This window comes from Anarhichas minor, unplaced genomic scaffold, assembly GCF_050575085.1.
Source record: "Anarhichas minor isolate MPS153535 unplaced genomic scaffold, ASM5057508v1 ptg000028l, whole genome shotgun sequence".
In the NCBI taxonomy this organism is placed as follows: Eukaryota; Metazoa; Chordata; class Actinopteri; order Perciformes; family Anarhichadidae; genus Anarhichas; species Anarhichas minor.
Genome location: NW_027466474.1, coordinates 14,610,694 through 14,629,710, shown reverse-complemented (window position 1 = coordinate 14,629,710; position 19,017 = coordinate 14,610,694). Strand labels below are relative to the sequence as shown.

Here is a 19,017-nt window from a genome sequence, read left to right as displayed (position 1 = left end):
GTCAGGCCAACAAGCCAAAAGCCGAAGATATTCCATTTAATTTAATGTAAGAGAATGAAAGCAGCTAATTCTCACATCTGTGAAGCTGGAACCATCAAACGAACCATGACTCTACTATCAATACAGTTGCAGATAAACTCCCTGTCTATTCACAATTGATTAATCGACTAATCATTGCAGCTCTAATCCAAGTTGATCTGGTCTTTGCATTCAGATCATTTTGACCTCAGACAAACACAAAAAGTCACTGTAAGACATTCGGTGTAGTTTAGACGTTTGGATTAATGTATTATTAAAATATTTGCAATATTATGAGGAAAAAAGCCTGCAAATCAATTGTGTATGTGATAGTTTATTTACACACCCCAGTTTTAAAGCAAATACAGTCATATCTCATCTATCTTTCTCCTGTCAACGGGTGAAAAGAGCCAATACAAACAGCATATGCTGTTTTCATATGCTTGACTAGACTACTACTATCCAAAATAGAATTGGTATGTCAGTATGGATGACATTTTTTTCTGTGTGCTGATGATGTACCACCACTCTCCATCTGTCTCTGCCTGCAGGATGAGAAGGCTGAGGGCTTCATCAGCCTCCCCGAGTTCAGAATAGACCGAGCCATAGAGTGCAGACGGAAATTGTGAGTGTCCCTCACATGTCGCTGAAATTACTAATCAAGCACATTTGCTCTCACCCACACAACATGAACGCACACACACCTACACGAAAACCCTCCCCCACTAATCAGTCTTCTTCTCCCCGACCGACTGCAGTGCCTTTAAAGCCTGTCATCCCAAAATCAAGAGCTTCTTCTTCGCCACAGATTGTCTTGAGGAAATGAACAGGTGAGCTAGTGTGTGTGTCTCTGTAAGTCTCTTGAGCGCGTGTTTGCGTCTTAATGTGGACAATAGTCAGATGTTGGGGACGTCACATGTCCTTTCATGAATATTTTAGCCGAGTAAACCAAGTTTACACAAGACAGCAGCCCACACAACACGGCGCATGAATAAGGCATGAACCTGGCCCTGTTGTTAAATGTAGAACTCTGTGTGTCCGTGTGTGTGTGTGTGTGTGTGTGTGTGTGTGTGTTTGTGTCACGTGTGCGCTCATGTGAGAGGGAGATCGTAGTGATATTTGCAGGAGTGCTATCTGATGAGCTCTAATTATCCACACCTCTCCTCAATGACACAGTGAGATAATTGGAGGAGAGTAATTAACCAGCTATATTTGACTTCCATGCTATGCTGGGAGGTTCATGTGTGACAGTGCCATTGCACGCATTTCCATGTAATGTTTAATAAAGTGGGAGTTGCTATATAAGGAATCAGAAAAATAGCCTTATATGCATTGTAAGTAAGAAAGTTCTTGCAGTGAAAACGGGCTACAAACACAAATAGCTCGTTTATAATAAAAAAGCTACGCTGAAGATTGACTTCAAGACAAAACTGATTTTTAAAAAAGCTGACTGGAATAACTTGCTCTAAATCTTTCCTCATTCACAGTGAATCCCATGGAAAGACCTAAATTGGCAGAATCTTTGAAAATGGCCCACACATATGGGTAATGTGGTGTTTTTAGCAAATATTCCACAAACAGGAGGAAATAGTGCATTTGTTTGGGACTATTTTCAGCCAGGGATTAATATGCATGTGGTGTGATAGTAAGTATCTCTGGCAACAGAGCTGTGTATGTGGGATCAACTCCAAATAGACTACAGTGCCCATGTTCATCTTCATCAAGGACCATGTCACCCAGGGCAACAGTGGCTTGCTGGTGTGATTTTAATAGTTTTTGGACAACAATGGGGCTCTACGGCACAGAGGAATAAGCTACACCAGGCTTTGACTACAGAGACAACACTTGTTAATAGGATCAATTCATAGTTTTGGTCTTTTCATGGGATTGTTTTGGAAACTAGAGACTTTTTTAAATCTTAAGTATGACGAGTTTCCTGTTCCTCACGCACAGACTGGGCCTCTGTTCTTCGTAGTCAGGTGTCTGCAGAGAGTCACAGGACAAGCCGGGATGTGACAGAGGGGTGGGAGGAGGACAGGAAGCCTGGATGCAGAGAGAGAACGCCATCTGAGACTCATAGGACAGAGGATTGTCACTTCTCTCTTTCTGCATCCATCTCTCTAATTATCTCATTGCTTTTTTTCCCCCTCCTCATCAGGGGGAAGGAGCTCGTTAGACAGATATCAGCTGTTCAGAGACATCACTTAAATTATTTAAAGTGAACGCTTTTTATGCATCACTTACGGTTTACCCAGTATAACCCATCTTTTCTCTCCTCCTCTTGTCATCTTTCCTCTGATGCCCTCCTCCTCCTTACTTTATGCACCTCACCTTTGCGGTCTTCTTTTTTCCTTTCCTTGTGTCCTATAGGTGGATGAACCGACTGGGGCTAGCTGCTATTGGCTACACACCAGATGACAAGGTGCCTCGCCATGACGAAGGTGAGACGGATTCACTTTTCTAGCTCTTACCAACATGACGCTTTCGCCCATGAATTGCTCAAATGTACAAGTGTGTGTGCGTGTGTGTGTGTGTGTGTGTGTGTGTCTCTTGTCTGTTTTTATCTCAAAACCAGACTACTGGAGTGAGAGCGATCAAGACGAGGTCGATGGCTCGATGACGCTCAAACAGGAGGGACTCTCATCCCTCTGTGATACTTATCACCGCACGCCATCAGTAAGTACACACACAGACACACACACATACTCAACGTAATCTTTGAATCTGAAAGAATATTTTATTCCTAAAAGCCCCACAGTTTTCTGGGCTGCATAGACCAGAGCTCTCAGCATTAATAAAACATCAGACTGTGAGTATCTGCTTCTGTTAGCAGCCAAGACACATCACTTGTCTTTAATCTGCTGCCAGAACTTCTTCACAATCTGACCTCTAGGTGGCGACAAATGCCACTGCTCATTACATCTCTGAAAGATAACGTAACGCTGAAAGAGACTTTTACTCAGAGGATGTTCAGACATCTGCATAACGGTCCGGTGGCATTGGCACCATGCTGAGCCATACAGCAGCCATGTCAGTCATTCTGCCATCTCATTGCTTTTTTGCGCTCATCTTTTGCTCTATTTCTGCCCTCTTGCCTGTCCTTCTTTCTTCTTCTCTCCCTCCTTGCCTCCTTGCACACATCCTCCCTCTCCTTGTTTTGCGGGTCACATTTTCCTTGTATCCGTGTATCACCTGTCTGTCAACTTCTATGCATCCCTCCTCACTCCTCTCCATACTGACCAACCTGTCCACCTCGCACACCCTTTGGGCCCTCAGGCTAACTTCCTTCACAGTTATGACCAGTTGCCCCGCTCAGTCAGCTCCATGAGCCTCATGCGCTCCACTCCGTCCCCACTCCCTCCATCAATGAGTGCCTCCACCTCCCCCATCCCTCCGCAGATGGTCTCTTCCACCTCCCCTCTCCCTTTCCAGGTCAACTCCTCGAGCCCCTTCCCGGAGCCCAAGCACGGTCGACACTTCTCCAGCGAGTCCACGCACTCCCACTCCTCGGCCGAGGACCAGCGTGGAGACGGCATGGGCATGGGCACGGGCACAGGCAGCACCAGCACCCACTCGTCCGGCTGCCGCTCGACCCATCGTGAGCGGCGCTCCTGGCAGGATCTCATAGAGACCCCTCTGACCAGCGCAGGGCTGCACTTCCTCCAGACGGCGCCGGGGGAGGGTGATTACGGGGGCCTGATGGGGAGCATGGCTGGAGAGATGGGGATGTACGGAGGTCTGGGCAGACAGGGCATGTCCCCCGAGAGACGCAGGCAGGCCACGCTGCCCGTACGGAGACACCACGCCGCAGAGAGGGACAGGGAGCGGGACGGGCCCTTCCCTCTGGAGCGAGGGCCGCACACGCACAGCCACTCACACCGACGCTCTCACAAGCAGCGCAGCCAGAGTCTGCCCAGGAACAGGGACCCCGTTCCAGGAAAGCTGTTACACACCTCGGCTCATATGGAGGAGAGGAGCGAGGACGAGGAGGCGGAGGGGCAGGCTGCAGATATACTAGAGGGTGAGGAGGGTAAGGAAATGACACACTATCTATTGTGTACGAGGAAAGAAGCAGTAGTGTGCACAAACCCTTGCAAACGCATGACAAAGTCTCTCTGTCATCAGAGGAATAGACTTTTTAACTATAGCTAATGAGATATAGAGAATAGGAATAGTGTGCTGTACATTATGATTTCTTTAATTTAAGACTGTGTTATCTCAGAACGTACACTACTGCAACTAACTAAGTACTTATATTAGAAAGTCATGTAAACAGGCTCAGGGGTGAGAGTGGACCCGGGCAGATCATGTTACACAGGATGTTGGTATCATTCAGGCAGTGGTGGAAGAAGTATTAAGATCCTTTACTTAAGTAAAGGTAAGAATACCACACTGTAAAATACTGTAAAAGTCCTCATGATGCAGAAAACAGGCCCCTGTGAGTGAGAAACATTTAAATGTTGCATAGATATGTATTATTATAAAACATACTGAACATTATCAGCTTGATACTTTATGACTTTAATTAATTTTATGAAAATTGCTTATAAACATGATTTTAAACTGATTATATTTTCCACTGCTGATTTTGGTCTTAGAGGTCAGAATTTATCTCTGAGTTGTAGTGAAGAGCATTTATAAAGTGGCATGAAATGGAAATCATATTATTATTATATATAGTATTATATATAATATCTCAAATTGTAATATTCTCAAACTGGGGGTATTGACACATCTTTGGGGCCACAAGATGATCATCATAAATACTAAAAGGTCAAATTCTGCCGCACAATATTAAATTGTTTCCTAGAACTAAAACTGTAGCTGTACCTCTTAAAGCATCCCAAAAATATTCAAGTGAAAGCCAACCTGTGGTAAGTCTTGTTACAACAGTATTTGTTATTCAGGTGCACGAACACAAAAGTTTGGAAACCATTGGGCCTCAAGCATACATCAAATGTCAGAAAATAGTGAGCCCGAGCCCAAGGTGACATCTTTGTATTGCTTGCTTTGTTTCTACCAACTGTCCAAAATACCAAAATAGTCAGTCAACCATCATCAACCAGCTCTACATTGAACCCACCGCTGTGTATCCAATTGAAGCTCATTGTGTCATTCTAGCAGTGAACCTGACTCTTACCGGCCCTCTCCTGGGTGTCTCGGACCTGCGGGAGTTGAGAGTTGAGAGCAGAGAGAGGAGGGTGTCGGAGGGAAGGGAGCGGCGGGTGTCAGAGGGCCGTGAGCCGGAGCCACCGGACGGGCTAGAGCAGCTGTACCGGGCCCTGGAGCAAGCCAACGTGACGGCCCTCGGGGAGCCAAAACCCTCTAGCAGGCAGGAGTTTCGACGTTGTTTCACGCAGAGAGCGAGGGACCCTCTGCTCAACGACAGGCTGCACCGGGTGCGAGCCCTCCGCAGCACCTTAAAGGTAGCACAAAATCAGAGGATTCTGTCAGAAACACAACAAAGAGTCAGGGATTTACAGAGGAATTAGATGTGTGAGGATTCAATGTGTCTCTTCGCTCCCCCAGGCCAAAGAGTCCGAGCTGGCGGTAATCTGTGCCCTCCTGGAGGACCCTGGCCTGTGCTCCGAGACCTTCAGAGAGTGGAAGCAGTGGCATGGCGAGATCTACACAGACATCTGCCAGCTCAGTCCCGGCACCAACGGCCAGGACGACCTCTCCCCGCTGGCCGTGCCGCTCATGACCCACACACACTCCTTCATTGAGACACACGTGTGAGGAAGATGGCGCGAGCAAAGACTGAACTGACGCACACACACTCACTCACACAAACACAGAGAGCTTTACATCGACTGAGTCGTCACGACTCGGAGCACGCACTCACACACACACACACACACACACACACACACACACACACACACACACACACACACACACATATTGTAAGATGTGTAAATATCATAGAGGGAACAGTCTGAGACCTGCGTGTATGAACTTTTGATAATCCTGAGGACCCCACAGGGTGCCTATTGCATGCCTGAACAGAAAGCATTAATCTTCCTTTGTCTATGGAACTCAGCATAAACTCCACGCGCTTGTTGAGCAAAATGGAAAAATAAGGAGACTTTTGAACACGTTTTTTCCTTTCTATTCCCTCGGTTTTGCTATTTTCTTTCCTGTTGATTTTAGGGGGGCAGGGGGAGCTATGTAGCAGCAATACAGAGGAGAATCCTTTTCACCACAGCACTGTACTTTTGTACTGATGAACTTTGCACCCAGAGCCACCAGTTCTCCCCCGTTCTTCTCTTCTTCTTCTTTTTCTCTCACTGCATATCTCGCTGATTTACAGGGACCTCACTTGTTATTCCGGGCTGATCTTACAGACGGGACAGTGTGGGGAAAGTAAGAGCGCTGACTTTTAGTGTAAGACTGTGAAAAGGTAGCCATCAATGCGGCTTCATCTGGTTCCATCTGGGAGCCAATGAAAGCAAGCGTCACAAGCATTGAGGAACCATTGTGTCGGCTAGCTGCACACTATTTCAAGCTGTGAACTGTTAAAAAAAAAAAACACACAATTTTATCCACAGAAGGAGGCTCCTCTGATAGTTTGTATTCTCTCTCCCTCTCTTTCTTTTCCTCTATGTGTTTCTGTTCATCTCCTCCTTCTATTTTCTTATTTTGTTTCTTTGTTTCCTCTCTCGCTCTCTAGTCGTCAAAGACTTGTGTATATGTGTATACTGCTGTGTATACTGATGTAAATGTTTGCGTTCCACTACCACTGTGATATGTTTCTAGAGGTAGCGGAGGGAAGACAGAGCGTATGTATTTGCGTGGGTGCAAGGCATTTTATCCGTTTTTTTTATTTTTTATTCTGAAACAGCGAATGCAAGAGCTAGAGAGTTCTTTTCAAAGGAGTCACTCACTACAAAGAATGCACTTTCTATATCTCTATATCTCATTGGCTGCATCACAGGGTCTATGTCTCATCGGCCTCTTTACCATTGCTGTTCAAAATATCAGGTAAAAGCATTTGCCGTCTCATTTTCTAAAGATTTGTGTACAGTCTACAAATATATTTAAACATAGAAGAATATATAAATCTATTTACGTTTTGTGTCATAGATATAATGTAAAGTATGATGTATTCTATGCCAAGGTTTTGCAGTGTCCCCCTCTTCACTCTGTAGATGCAGGGTGTTTAGCAGTTGAACAACTAGGAGGCAGACAACAACAACAACAACAACAACAACAACCACTATAATTGACAGTTGATTGCCAGTTTTTACATCCCGGCTGACCCTTCTCCTGGTGATGTGTTGCATGAGAAAAGTCCTGGGACTGATTTGATTGGACAGGGTAAATTATTGTGGATCATTTGTGCTCTTTATCTCCCCCCCCCCCCCCCCTCTTCTTTATCTTCAGCTCATGATTGCAAGATAATTAGACTTGTAGCGCATGATACATGCAAAAAGTACTGTTGAAGAATGAGCTTTTATTTGTATGTTCATAGATTTGAAGTATTCTTCTGTTTCCATTAGGTAGTTGTTGAAGACACACACTGTACAATAACTGCGGCAGGCATTTGTGCTGCTCAGTTACTTAATCTGATGCAGATCCTCCTTTAGCATCCAGGAGGTTTAGAAACCAGGAGGTTTCAATTTGATGTTTTTGGTTTACATAGAGAGACTGACACGTGTCCAAAGGCTTCAGGAATCTTACCTGAGAGACGACAGTACAGTTACTTCTAAAAAAGGAAAGCTATTTCGACATTCCCTCTAAGCATATGGTCGATACTGGGCAGTTAAAGACCTCCACACTAAATGGTCTGTAATGTCTGTGAAACTTGGATGAATCATTTCATCTGCAACATCAGGCCAAGGACTCAACGGTGCCCCCCAGTGTCGAAGACTCTGAGAGACATGCGTAGCACCTGCTGCATCCAGCACTATCTGTACTTATTCTTCATATTTGACTGGAGTTCTTTGAGTGTAGGTTCAGGTTTTTTTTCATCATGTCACACTGTCGTAAAAATATCAAAACACACCCCAGAGATATAGGTCATGTTTTTTTTGAATGGTTAATTTGAGAGTACCACAAAGAAACTAAATGATGCAAGCACTTTCCCTGTGCCTCCCAACCCTCTCTTTGGCAACAATGGACTCACTATACTGGCGATCCTACACACACATAGCTGCAGAAGAGCTACGATACAGTTTTAGTCTGCAGGCCTCTCTCTGTTTCCCATCTGTAGTGGTCTTCTTTTTCCAACCGCCGCTCCGCTGAGCAGGCGACATACTGTAGATAAGGAAGTGCGAGTTATGATTTGTAGGCACAGACTGTATTATCCCTCCCCAGATCTTTGTGTGTGTAGACCTGCAGAAACAGGCCGAAAAGGGAGATTCCACTGTGTGTTCTTTCAGGGGTGTACACCTCATGGTACATTGCACAGGTGTGTAAGATGTAAGTTGCACTGCGACATTAAAAAAGGAACATATTGCTCTTTTTCAAGGATAATATTAGCTTACTGTTATTCTGTACATTAAACTGACTAAAGATGATATTAAAAAAGAAAGAAAATGACATTTATTCTTCCTAAAGTAGCCTTTTTTGGTTTCATATATATGAATATATATTACAAAAAATACAGATTGTAAACTTAAGTTGTTAAACTTTGACTTCAATAAACTGAATCCTCTGCACTATGAGCTATGATCTGTATATGCGTACCCTTTCTTGGATTTATTGAAACAGCATTACAGCGTGTTCTGTACGGTCATCCCATAAAACCAGGAGGCCATAAATATGGTCTTTTCCTGCACCAGCTAATATGTATTTCAGCTGGACCCTTACCTGCTCATTCCTCATAAGCATCCACCTAAAGAGTTGTAAACAAGTAGACTATTATGCATACATCCGCCCAGGGCATCCATTTTATTCTAGATTAACCTATTTGGGCAGAACTTGACTGTTGGGCTCTTACTTTCTGAACCTCCACCTAAACTGACCCTCTGTGCAATGTGCCTGTACACTCTGAGTCCCCATTGTCCATCGCAACCAGAGCACTCAACTATGCTCAAACAATACTTAATGTGTGGTGGTTTGTGGTAATTTGAATAAACTTAATTTAGGAACATGTAACATATGATCACATCAATTAAAAGAATAAAAAATAATTTTGAGACACTATAGCAGAAACAAGATATGGCCACAAAAATAATACCAGACTCACCACAGTTACTATTCTACTTAACTCATGCCAAATTTACAGTTGATTAGATTACCAGCTTTTGAGCCCCTTTGGGTCTGGGGCCTTGGACAGTTGCCCTCCTTGCCTTGCCCCTAATACACCACAATATCTTGCACAATCGCCTTAAATGTGGAGGTGCGTTGGCATTTGAACCACAGCACGAAGCTGCTGCAGGAGCCTCTTCAGTCCACTAGGTGGCAGTAGCTGACCGTGGTTTGAGCAACTCGAAGCAGCTCCTCAGAGCCGAAAGAGGAAGGAGGAGGAGGAACGCTGTCATGGCGGCCAAGGTGAATGCATGACATTTCTTCTTCGTCAAAGTATATTTTTAATGAATGAGCGGGTGTATAGTCCACGTCAGCCGTCCCGGGGTCGTTAATGCTAACTTGGACTGACTCAGTTTCCAGACATTAAACGCTATGCTGCATGAAAATCGCTTTGCTAAGTCTGTCTCCTGTGTTAGCCTCGCTGGAGGAGTCGATGCTAACTAGACGGCGTGTACCTAACGTTACATTAGCTAGCTGACAGCAGTGTAACAGTAACGTTCATTATCTGTTATGATATTATGATATCTGTAAGCCGTTGCTTCGTTTGCCTTTGAAAGGCTGTTAACACAGTCAGAGGAGACGTTACAGTTAACGTAGGTTAGCTTAGCGTAGGTTGTATGTTATCTACAACACTCGTGAAGGTTTGGGTATAACTTAACGCCACATATGACCTTATTGTAAGTCACCTCCTACATATTGTGGGTGTCAAACACGCTGACTACAGCAGTGAAAAGTAGCTAAACACGCAAGCTTAAGCGCTGTATTTAAGTACAGTTTCAAAATATGACGCATGTTGTAGTTTAAAGTGCCCAACTGTACACAAAGTCATTAAAAATGAGCTCCAGCTGACCTTGATGCAACATTTAGGTGCAGCATACGTGTCAATGTTTTAATATTAGTCCATAAATATGTAATCATATAAGAATAACACTGGGAAAGCAATGTGTGAGAGTGACTTTAGATGCTTTAATAATGTACTATTGTCCTACTTATGCACTCCTACTTCAGTGAAATGATGGCTGCAGGACCTTTACTTTTAAAGGCGTATTCGTACATTGTCTTTTTTCCACGTTTACATGCATACATTATCTACTGTCTTTACCACTGGTCCTCATGAGTCATCTGCCCAGCAGTGAGTGATCCGTGTTGACGGATACTAAAGTTAGCGGTGCATCCATTCTCATTGTGTCCCAGGTGGTGATGGTGGCCGTCCCGACGGTGATGGGCATAGCCTCCATCCGTGTGTACACAGCGAGCGAAGTGCCCGCTGATGGACTGGTTACTCGAGAGAAGGTATGGTTGTCCCAAAGCGTCGGCAGGTCTGATATGAGAAAAACTCGTCACAATTGCGTGCTGACTCTGCCTCTGTCCCCAGCTGAACATCTACAGCCCGCTGCCGCAGTCTGCCCAGGCCCAGTTTGTTCCAGAGAGGCCGGGTGTCATCCAGAGTGGGTTGACTACAGCGAGAGAGAGCGTACTACCATTGGTCCAGGCTGTCAAGGTATTTCCATTTCGCTGTGTGTATTTACAGCGGCACATGAGAACACATTAGGCTTCACAGACACCACTTGCTGGAGATGTCACGCATACTTTCACATTCTGTCTTAATACTTAAAACCCGAGAAAGAACAACCCTTTGATGTATGTCAATAAGTGTTATGTAAATGGTACAGAAGCTAAAACGCATCGAAGAAGTCTTATCTTGCACCTGCAGTTTTAGTTTTCCAACCCTGATTTTTTTTTGGTGGTTTCAGAGCACGATCCCACGTGCTGCGAGTGCTCTGTGCAGGCACGACTTTGCAAACAGCAAAGTTCAGGAGTCAGACAGGAAATAGTGTTCATGCAGTGAACTCAGCAGCTGCAAGGTTTGCTGCGAGGAGATTTGGCAGTTTGATACTGTGGAAGATGAGGGAAAAAAAAAACCCCACTTCACACTGACTCAGATGTAGATGTGTTCTTGATGGCCTGTTGTCGTGGTTCACGTCAGCTCCTTCATGTGTTCCCTGCAGGGTGCCTGTGTGGCTGTGAGAACAAGAAGTGTTAGTATATATTATGGAGGAGAAGGTGAGTCAAATACATATAGTAAACTTAACTATCAGTGCCCTGAACTCACCTGTTTGTACTGACACCCTAGAAACACATCTCACATAGTGTACCAGTCATCTGTTTATGACCTGGTGTGTTGATGTTACAGCATGTAAGGTTACATTACACTATCTCACACAGTTCACTGTGCTGTGATCGTGCATGCTTTTCATCATGTTTACTGTTTTCCTGTGTTTCCCAGATGTGTACTATTACTTAAAAGACCCTCCACCAGGTTTTCTACCCAGATTGGGAACGGTCACCATGGCCGGCCTGCTTGGCATGTTCTTGGCACGGAAAGGTAACCGGTAACACTTTAGGCCTGCTGGGAACGATTGTTCTGTCATCTATTAATCTGTCTATTTATTTGTGCATACAACAATATGATAGTATACATTACATTAGTCATTTTAGCAGACGCTTTTATCCAAAGCGACTTACTAAGTGTATTCAACATCGGTATTCAAGAGAACTACTAGTCACCAGAAGTCATAAGTGCATCTCCTTTGTTAAACAAGCATCTAAGAGCATAAACCAGAGCAAAAGTACAGTGCAGAAACAAACCAATACAATAAGTGCTGAGTGGAAGGCTCAGGGTAGTACTTCTTGAAGAGGTGAGTTTTCAGCCTGATGAAAGATGGGCAGCGACTCTGCTGTCCTGACGTCAGTGGGGAGTTCATTCCACCACTGTGGGACCAGGACAGAACAAAGCCGTGACCGGGTCGATCGGCCGTAGGGACCTCTGAGCGACGGGACAACCAGTCGCCCCGAGGCAGCAGAGCGAAGTGGTCGGGCGCGGTGTGTAGGGCTTGACCACGGCCTGGAGATAGGAAGGAAACATGTGGTTTGTGTATTTACATAAATGTTCATATAGAGTCCCATCACTCATAACGATATTTAAGCATATGCTCATATAACTCATCATATTTTTCAAACTGCATACAATTTGCATTGTTTCATTTTCTAGGGAACCACGGGGTATTTCCCTTTGTGCCATTCATTCTGGGAAATAACTCGTGGTTCTGTAAGAATTTTCATCACAGGAAATCTACACTCGTACTTAGATGTACCAGTGTTTTATTAGAAACTGGTAATTTTGCATAAATACAAAAGGATCGGCCATGAGTCCCTTGCTATATCATAGTAGCATGCAAGCTAGCTCAGGTTCTCTTTAGCTTAGAATGACATTTTGCCGTGCAGCTGCGAGGTAGTAACAGCTGTACGTAGTAAATCCTCGTGTTTATCCACCGTGCCACCCAGAATGTGGACGTCTGAACGTATAAATAATACATGCCGTGTTAATTTAGCACACGAGTCTCGTACTTAGGCTCAATCCCTTTCTAAAACACAACATCCTTGTCATACAGCAGGTGCGTGTACGATCGTCTCACAGACAGCTGTCACAGATTACCAGCTTTTTGCAGACCACAGTTTGTCACTTCAGTCCGAAAAACCTCAACAAAGAAGCACAACTCATAAGAAACGCGTGAAGTTGAGTTTCTGTTTCCGTTTTTTTCTCAGCAGTCTTATGGGGGGAGTCGGTTAAATGACATTTCTCAAAAGCAGGCACAGATTGTGTTTGGCTCCAGGTTTTAATCTGTGCCGAGTTAGATTGATTTCCATTCTTCATTCTAAACTTTATTTCAGGCTCTCATTTCAAGAGGTTAGCAGTTCCACTGGGCCTGATGAGTGCAGGAGCATCAGTGTGCTACCCGGCTCAGACGGTGGCTGTGCTCAAGGTGCCCTACTTTCAATAAATAAATAAATAAAATGCTGACCTGTTGTTAATGCCAGTAACAAACGTTTAACGCTAAGTATCTCTTGTGCTACCGAGGTGACGGGTAAGAAGGTGTATGCTGTGGGGCGGTGGAGCAGCGCTGCAGTGTCTTCACTGCTCAGCTCCAAGTCCCCCAACATCAAAGAGACCGCTGCTTCACAACCACAGGTTAGCGATCGCATTGAGTTACTGAAAAGATTCATTCTGAACATTATATATAGATGTAACCAGCAACTATTAAGTACAACGTACTGTAACGCTGTTTTCACTGTATATGTGTGTGTGTGTGTGCGAGAGAGACTAAAACCAAAACAGCGGTTCAACCCAGATAATGGGAACTCCCCTTCCACTGAATGAATTTCCGGCCTACACTTTCTACCTTCTCAAAAAATCCCTCATGCATCTCAAAAGGGTTGTAATCAATGTCCTTTCCCAGTAAGTTGCCCTTTTATGACGGGTGTATTGTTTCTGTTATTGGCTCTTTGCGCTTCATACGTCGTGGCTTGGAGATCTTTGTTATCTTCAAATAAAACTCCCTGCAATCACTCCGTAGTGTCGGCTAAATGCCTGAAATGTAAAATGCTAATGTATGCAATTACGTCCCCCCCCCCCCCCCCCCTCTCCTCTCCATTCAGTGTAATTAATCTAATCTATTAGAACTGAAATGTTCTGAAGGCTGGGTAGTGCTTTATTCGGTTTATAAACGTAATGTGTTTCTTCTGTCACTGACGAGTACAGTTTAGGTGTGATTAATGAAATGGTGAAATCCATAATCGTAATTTGATATACAATAATGTATGCAAGTCTTCGTTAAACAGATTTGAATTCATTTGATTCTTTGTCCACGTTAGACAGCTGCAGTAGTTGAGGAGGCCTCAGAGTCCGGCTCAGACCAGAGCTCTGCAATCCCAGAGACGGAGGTTGAGTCAGCCGAGTCTGTTCCTGCCTCTGATGAGTCTGCTGTCGTAACAGAGGAGCCGTCATCAGTAGAACTCGCAGAGATTCACCCCGACCAGACCCCAACAGAGACCGACACAGGTATGGTAGATGTTGATCTCTGCCTGCTTGTTGTCTACGTCTCTTTTGTTTAACACAAAGGCTGCTACTGCTGGTTTTGCCGTATTTCCTCTCCTGTCCAGATCCAGTGGCCCATTCAGTGCCAGTAGAGACAAAGGCCACCTCTGAAGAAATATGTGCATCTGTTGAAAGTGAGGAGCCCTCGGGCACAAAACAAGCAGCAGAGGATATCTCCACTGACGCCAGCCCAGCCGAGCCCACGCCAAGCTTAGAACCAGAGACGTTAAAGGCTTCTCTAGTGGAGTCTGCCACGGTGGAGGAGTCTGTCCCAGTAGAGTCTGTCCCAGTGGAGGAGTCTGTCCCGGTGGAGGAGTCTGTCCCGGTGGAGGAGTCTGTCCCGGTGGAGGAGTCTGTCCCGGTGGAGGAGTCTGTCCCGGTGGAGGAGTCTTCCCCGGTGGAGGAGTCTTCCCCGGTAGAGGCCCCTGAAGTCGATTCCATTGGTTCCTCTGAGGAACCACCAGCTCCAAAGGCCTCAAATGAGCCAACAGGTACGATACATTTTCTGCCCGTAGTGTCAAAGAACAGAAAGTGCTCTTGGAAACCCACTGTTTCTCCTCAAACTATTGTACTGGACCGTCGAGTACAATACACCAATCCTTTGTAAACTGCCAAGAGGTTGCTGAGAACATTGCTGAACGTTTGCTGAGGATGCTGTTACTATATTATAATAATATTATAATGAAGTTACAATAGCTTTCATAAAGGTGGAAACGCATCAGTTCATGTACGTGCTGCTGATGCTCTGTTGTATTTTGATATGACTCCACAGTGCCAGTTGTTGAATCAGCGGAGTTAACTGACCCACCACAAGTTGCTGCTGTGGAGGAGACCCTCACACCACCTCAACAGCCTGCACCAGAAAACAGCCAAGGTACAGTGAACTGCTCCGGGTCGAGAGTCGGGCATCGAGACACAAGCATACACACACTGCTCCTCTTCTGAGAATTTCCTGAACCCCAAGGCACCTACACGTGTTGGGTCTGGTGCTTGTTAGTTCGCGTGGTGTCCACTTTCCAGACAGACCGCCAGTTTCCAGTGAAATTTGTCTCACCAGAGCTCTGAAGTCCTTAGAAAAACATTTCAGTTTGACAAATCCAGGAGAGAATGATTTCTGCGAGCTATTAACTGAACCATAACCTGTGGGAGTCTTCTATTGGATCGCAAAGAATGATATTCACCAAATAAACCATGAGAGGAATCTGCTGTAATGTTAGCGGAGTCAACATTTGATTATATGCTGTTTGAAAACGTGTTGCTGGACCCCTCTAGGCAGCCTGTATTTAATCTGACCAGAGCAACAATGTTACGATGCAGTGATCCCATAACACTGTATTCTACCTCTTACTATATATGTCTGCCTGTTTATCTGTATGTCGCTTATCTCGAGAATCGTTCGTCTACTCTACATTTGCTGAGTGTATTTCTAGAGACTCAAGGGAGTTCTTTGTCAAATTTGGTGCAATTTGGGCAGTTCAATAATAATAAACCTTGAATAAACAAACACAGCGCTCTGTTCAGCGGTTGGGGGCGGAGCTTCAGGGCTCTGAGTCCAGCATGTCGTCCGCAGCGGGCATTTTGCGGCTCATTTTGTCTTCCTCACATCCCTGGAGTCAACACCAGCAGATGGAAGCAGAACTGAACTGGAGCAAAGTTCACCTTAAGTAAAGCTGTGACTTGGGTGTTTTTCCCCCCAGTGAGTAAGACTGTATTTTCCCGCGGCCTGACTTAATACTAAAATTATAATCACGTTACCGCCAGCTAAATGCCTCCACTGATTAAGTCAATGCTCTATCACAGTTTAGCAGCTACGCCAAATCAAGCGTCTAATATTTGTAAATGACCTCCTCTAAGTGTTTCACCGATGTTTCTGACCGCAAGTAACCGTGACTTGGGAGTGTTTATCAGGGGCAGAGTTTGTGATTTGGGGGCCCCTGGTGAACGCCAACCTACTTTACTTTTCACCTTTTCTCTAACTGTGAATGTTGGTATTGGCCGCGGTAGAAGAGGGACGGCTATTTTGATTATTTTTCCTGCAGTAAAACTATTAATACCGCAGAGTAATTCAAAGTGAAAGAGGATTTATCAGCACAATAAACTTAAATGTAACATCAAAGGGGAGCTTTCAATTCTAACATGACGCTGGATAGTTAAAATAAGTTAAATAATAATGCATTGTATTTGGATTGTTATATTTTTTGAGTCAAATTTTAATCAGCAACATTTCTCTCTCAGGTAAATGTACTATGTTTACTCTGAACTAAAAGTAGAAGTACACAGGAAGTATGTAGTGTACAGTTGAGTTACATATTTTGGGGGCCTTTCTCAAGTTATTTTAGGGTACAATGAGATGGAATAGTAAAATAATTCAATATTTTTCATATCTAAACATCATGATGAATGTATAGATGTTTGTCTACCTTGCCGAACCGTAAAGTAGACCTATCTCACCAGTGTTTCTGAACCTGCGTAGCCGTGACTTTGGTGTGTGACTCAACTATGTCATGGCAGGAGTTTTACTGAAGACCGAGCGGGGAAAAAAATGAAGCAGAATCCGTCTGTTTACTCCAATTAGCATCAGTCTCCACAGAAAATACCTGCACAAGACCCAGCACACCCAGGTCACTCGGCATCCTGGTCCTTCCAGAGGGAGGGATGTGGTGTGTCTTTGTAAGAATCAAAGCCCATCGTAGTGAAAACTAGTTCACTGGTATTGTACGATCACAGATGATTGACAGGACACTGTGGCTGTGACCCTGGTACTCTTTAATTCATTAAGATTATTTATTTTTCGTTGGTTCTCACATGGGTTTTGTTGTTATTTTAGTGGATTGTTATGGATTTATTGTCAGTCTGGACTATCCTAATCCCTTAAAGTTGAACATGTAATATTACTGTGCTTGTGACAAGAGATTTTCTTGCATTTCTCTTGCTGCCCTCCAGGGGGCTCCAGTTTCAAGCCGGACCCTGCTCTACAGGACTTTGGCCAGTCCAACCCCGAGGATGAAGACCTGTACAGCACGCGCAGCTGAGAGACCACAGCCGGGCCGCAGGAGAAAGCTCGTTCCCACACTGCCACCTCGCATCTCATTCAGATCCACAGACGCTCTGTATCACTAGTAAATAGTTCATTTTGCAAGAGTTAGGAAGACTTTCAGCAACATTTCTATTCTCATTTCTTCGGCCCACATAATTTATATTTCCACAGAAATTGCAAAGCAGCAACTCTAGAGCTAAGTCAGTTTATGTAAGACGGAAACATGGAAAACATTAAACCCACAGCTGTTTACAAGTCTTTTCATCCTCAGACGGCAGATTGTGAATTTTTCTGTCGGTATGTGTCATTTAATAATTATTGGCTTTTTTGTGCGACAACTTTCACAATCATGAGTGCATGCAGGTTTATTTCCTGTAGGTTGTCCCACTGCGTAGGTATGTTGGAGGTACTGCACATGTGCTGGTAATGATTACAAGATGCACTATTGCTGTTCCATTTGATGACGTCAAAAAATGGTCCAGTTTAGAACCAAAAATAAATCTATATTTTTCATGATTTAATGTTGTGCTTTGTCAAGTAACTTCATATTTGTCAGTTATATTTAGTTAGTTGTGTTATTTATTGTCCTGCACAGTAAGTGCTTAACACACACAGGCTTGAAACAGGAGATTGACTTGATCTTCAATCGCACCTAAATCACATAAAAGCCTTTTATCTTCAGGGAAACCATTCATGTGACTCTGTAGCTAATGCTGATCTGAGATCAGCTGTGCACACAGAGATTTGACTTTGGTTAGATTCTGCTACACATAAAGCTTTTCCCTGTATTAAGTTTTCTGTATTATATATTTATATATATATATATATATATCAATGTGTTTTATAACCAAATACTTGCAAAACTGATGACATTCCTGTCAGCTGTACTTTGTGTTTATTGCTAATTAGTATATGTCAGCATGCACTGCACTAAGATAGTGAACACTGCAAACACCACACCCGCCAAAAACCAGCATGTTTTCATTGTGAGCTTGTTTGCTTACATTAGTGTTTAGCTCAAAGCACCACTGCCTGTGCATAGCCCCTCAGTCTTGTTAACATGTTGTGCTACAATTTACTCAATTAGTTGAACCAAGTCAGAGACTGACTCATACTGTAGACATTTAAGTGAGAACAGCATCTGTAAAGAACAAGTTGTGTAACTGCTGGTATATGTGGCCCCAAGTGATGCAGTCATTGTTTCCTGAAACAAAAGCTGGGACACTGACAATCACAAACAACACCCGTGCAGTAAAAATGGACAAATAGTAATAATAGAAATGATTCTCTTGAGGAACCGGTGACGTTGTGTTTAGGCTACTTTTTGGTGCCACATGTTTTTGCTCATTTGTGTGAACACAACGTTCGTAGCGAAGGACCAGGCTATCTGTTAACATCTTTATAGCTTCTTTACGGCCCCTTGGAGGAACCGGAGCTCCCCGGACCTCATAAACTCTGCTCGGGGTCGACCAGAGTCGTGACCCCTGGGACTCTGTGTGTTGGTGTGTGAGCATGCGTAAGAGAAAAACTAAAGAGAGGGATCAATACGATGCCAATACTTTCTCATCCTCCTTCCTGTTATACATGGGAGGAAAACACACATGGTAGCCAGGCATCCTGTGGCATCGGAGCTTCAGTGTGTGCTGCTGCTTTGAGTCGAGGGGTTAAGGGACTTGTGGGCTGGTGTTGCTGTGATGTTTTTTTAGACGAGCACTCTGTCAAATGTTCTGTTGAAAATAAATAAATAACAGAAAGAACTCCAGAAACAACT

At 44.2% G+C, this 19,017-nt stretch overlaps 2 protein-coding genes across 2 annotated transcripts in view; both read left to right on the top strand.

Moving 5' to 3' along the window:
- LOC142962726 (connector enhancer of kinase suppressor of ras 2) overlaps window positions 1–5,757 on the top strand; it is a 58,547-nt gene extending 52,790 nt beyond the window's left edge. The window contains exons 18-24 of the mRNA XM_076103351.1: window positions 570–643; window positions 777–848; window positions 2,389–2,459; window positions 2,594–2,694; window positions 3,451–4,048; window positions 5,143–5,444; window positions 5,548–5,757. Of these exons, the coding sequence (XP_075959466.1) occupies window positions 570–643; window positions 777–848; window positions 2,389–2,459; window positions 2,594–2,694; window positions 3,451–4,048; window positions 5,143–5,444; window positions 5,548–5,757 (1,428 nt within the window). The remainder of the gene's footprint in view (window positions 1–569; window positions 644–776; window positions 849–2,388; window positions 2,460–2,593; window positions 2,695–3,450; window positions 4,049–5,142; window positions 5,445–5,547) is intronic.
- Window positions 5,758–9,454: 3,697 nt separating this feature from the next.
- apool (apolipoprotein O-like) lies at window positions 9,455–17,762 on the top strand. Its single transcript, XM_076103075.1, has 11 exons — window positions 9,455–9,516; window positions 10,468–10,566; window positions 10,649–10,774; window positions 11,283–11,337; window positions 11,561–11,659; window positions 13,006–13,097; window positions 13,193–13,303; window positions 13,987–14,173; window positions 14,275–14,700; window positions 14,982–15,083; window positions 17,153–17,762. The coding sequence occupies exons 1-11, from the start codon at window positions 9,505–9,507 to the stop codon at window positions 17,239–17,241; spliced, it is 1,398 nt and encodes a 465-aa protein (XP_075959190.1). The 5' UTR covers window positions 9,455–9,504; the 3' UTR covers window positions 17,242–17,762.
- Window positions 17,763–19,017: the final 1,255 nt, after the last annotated feature.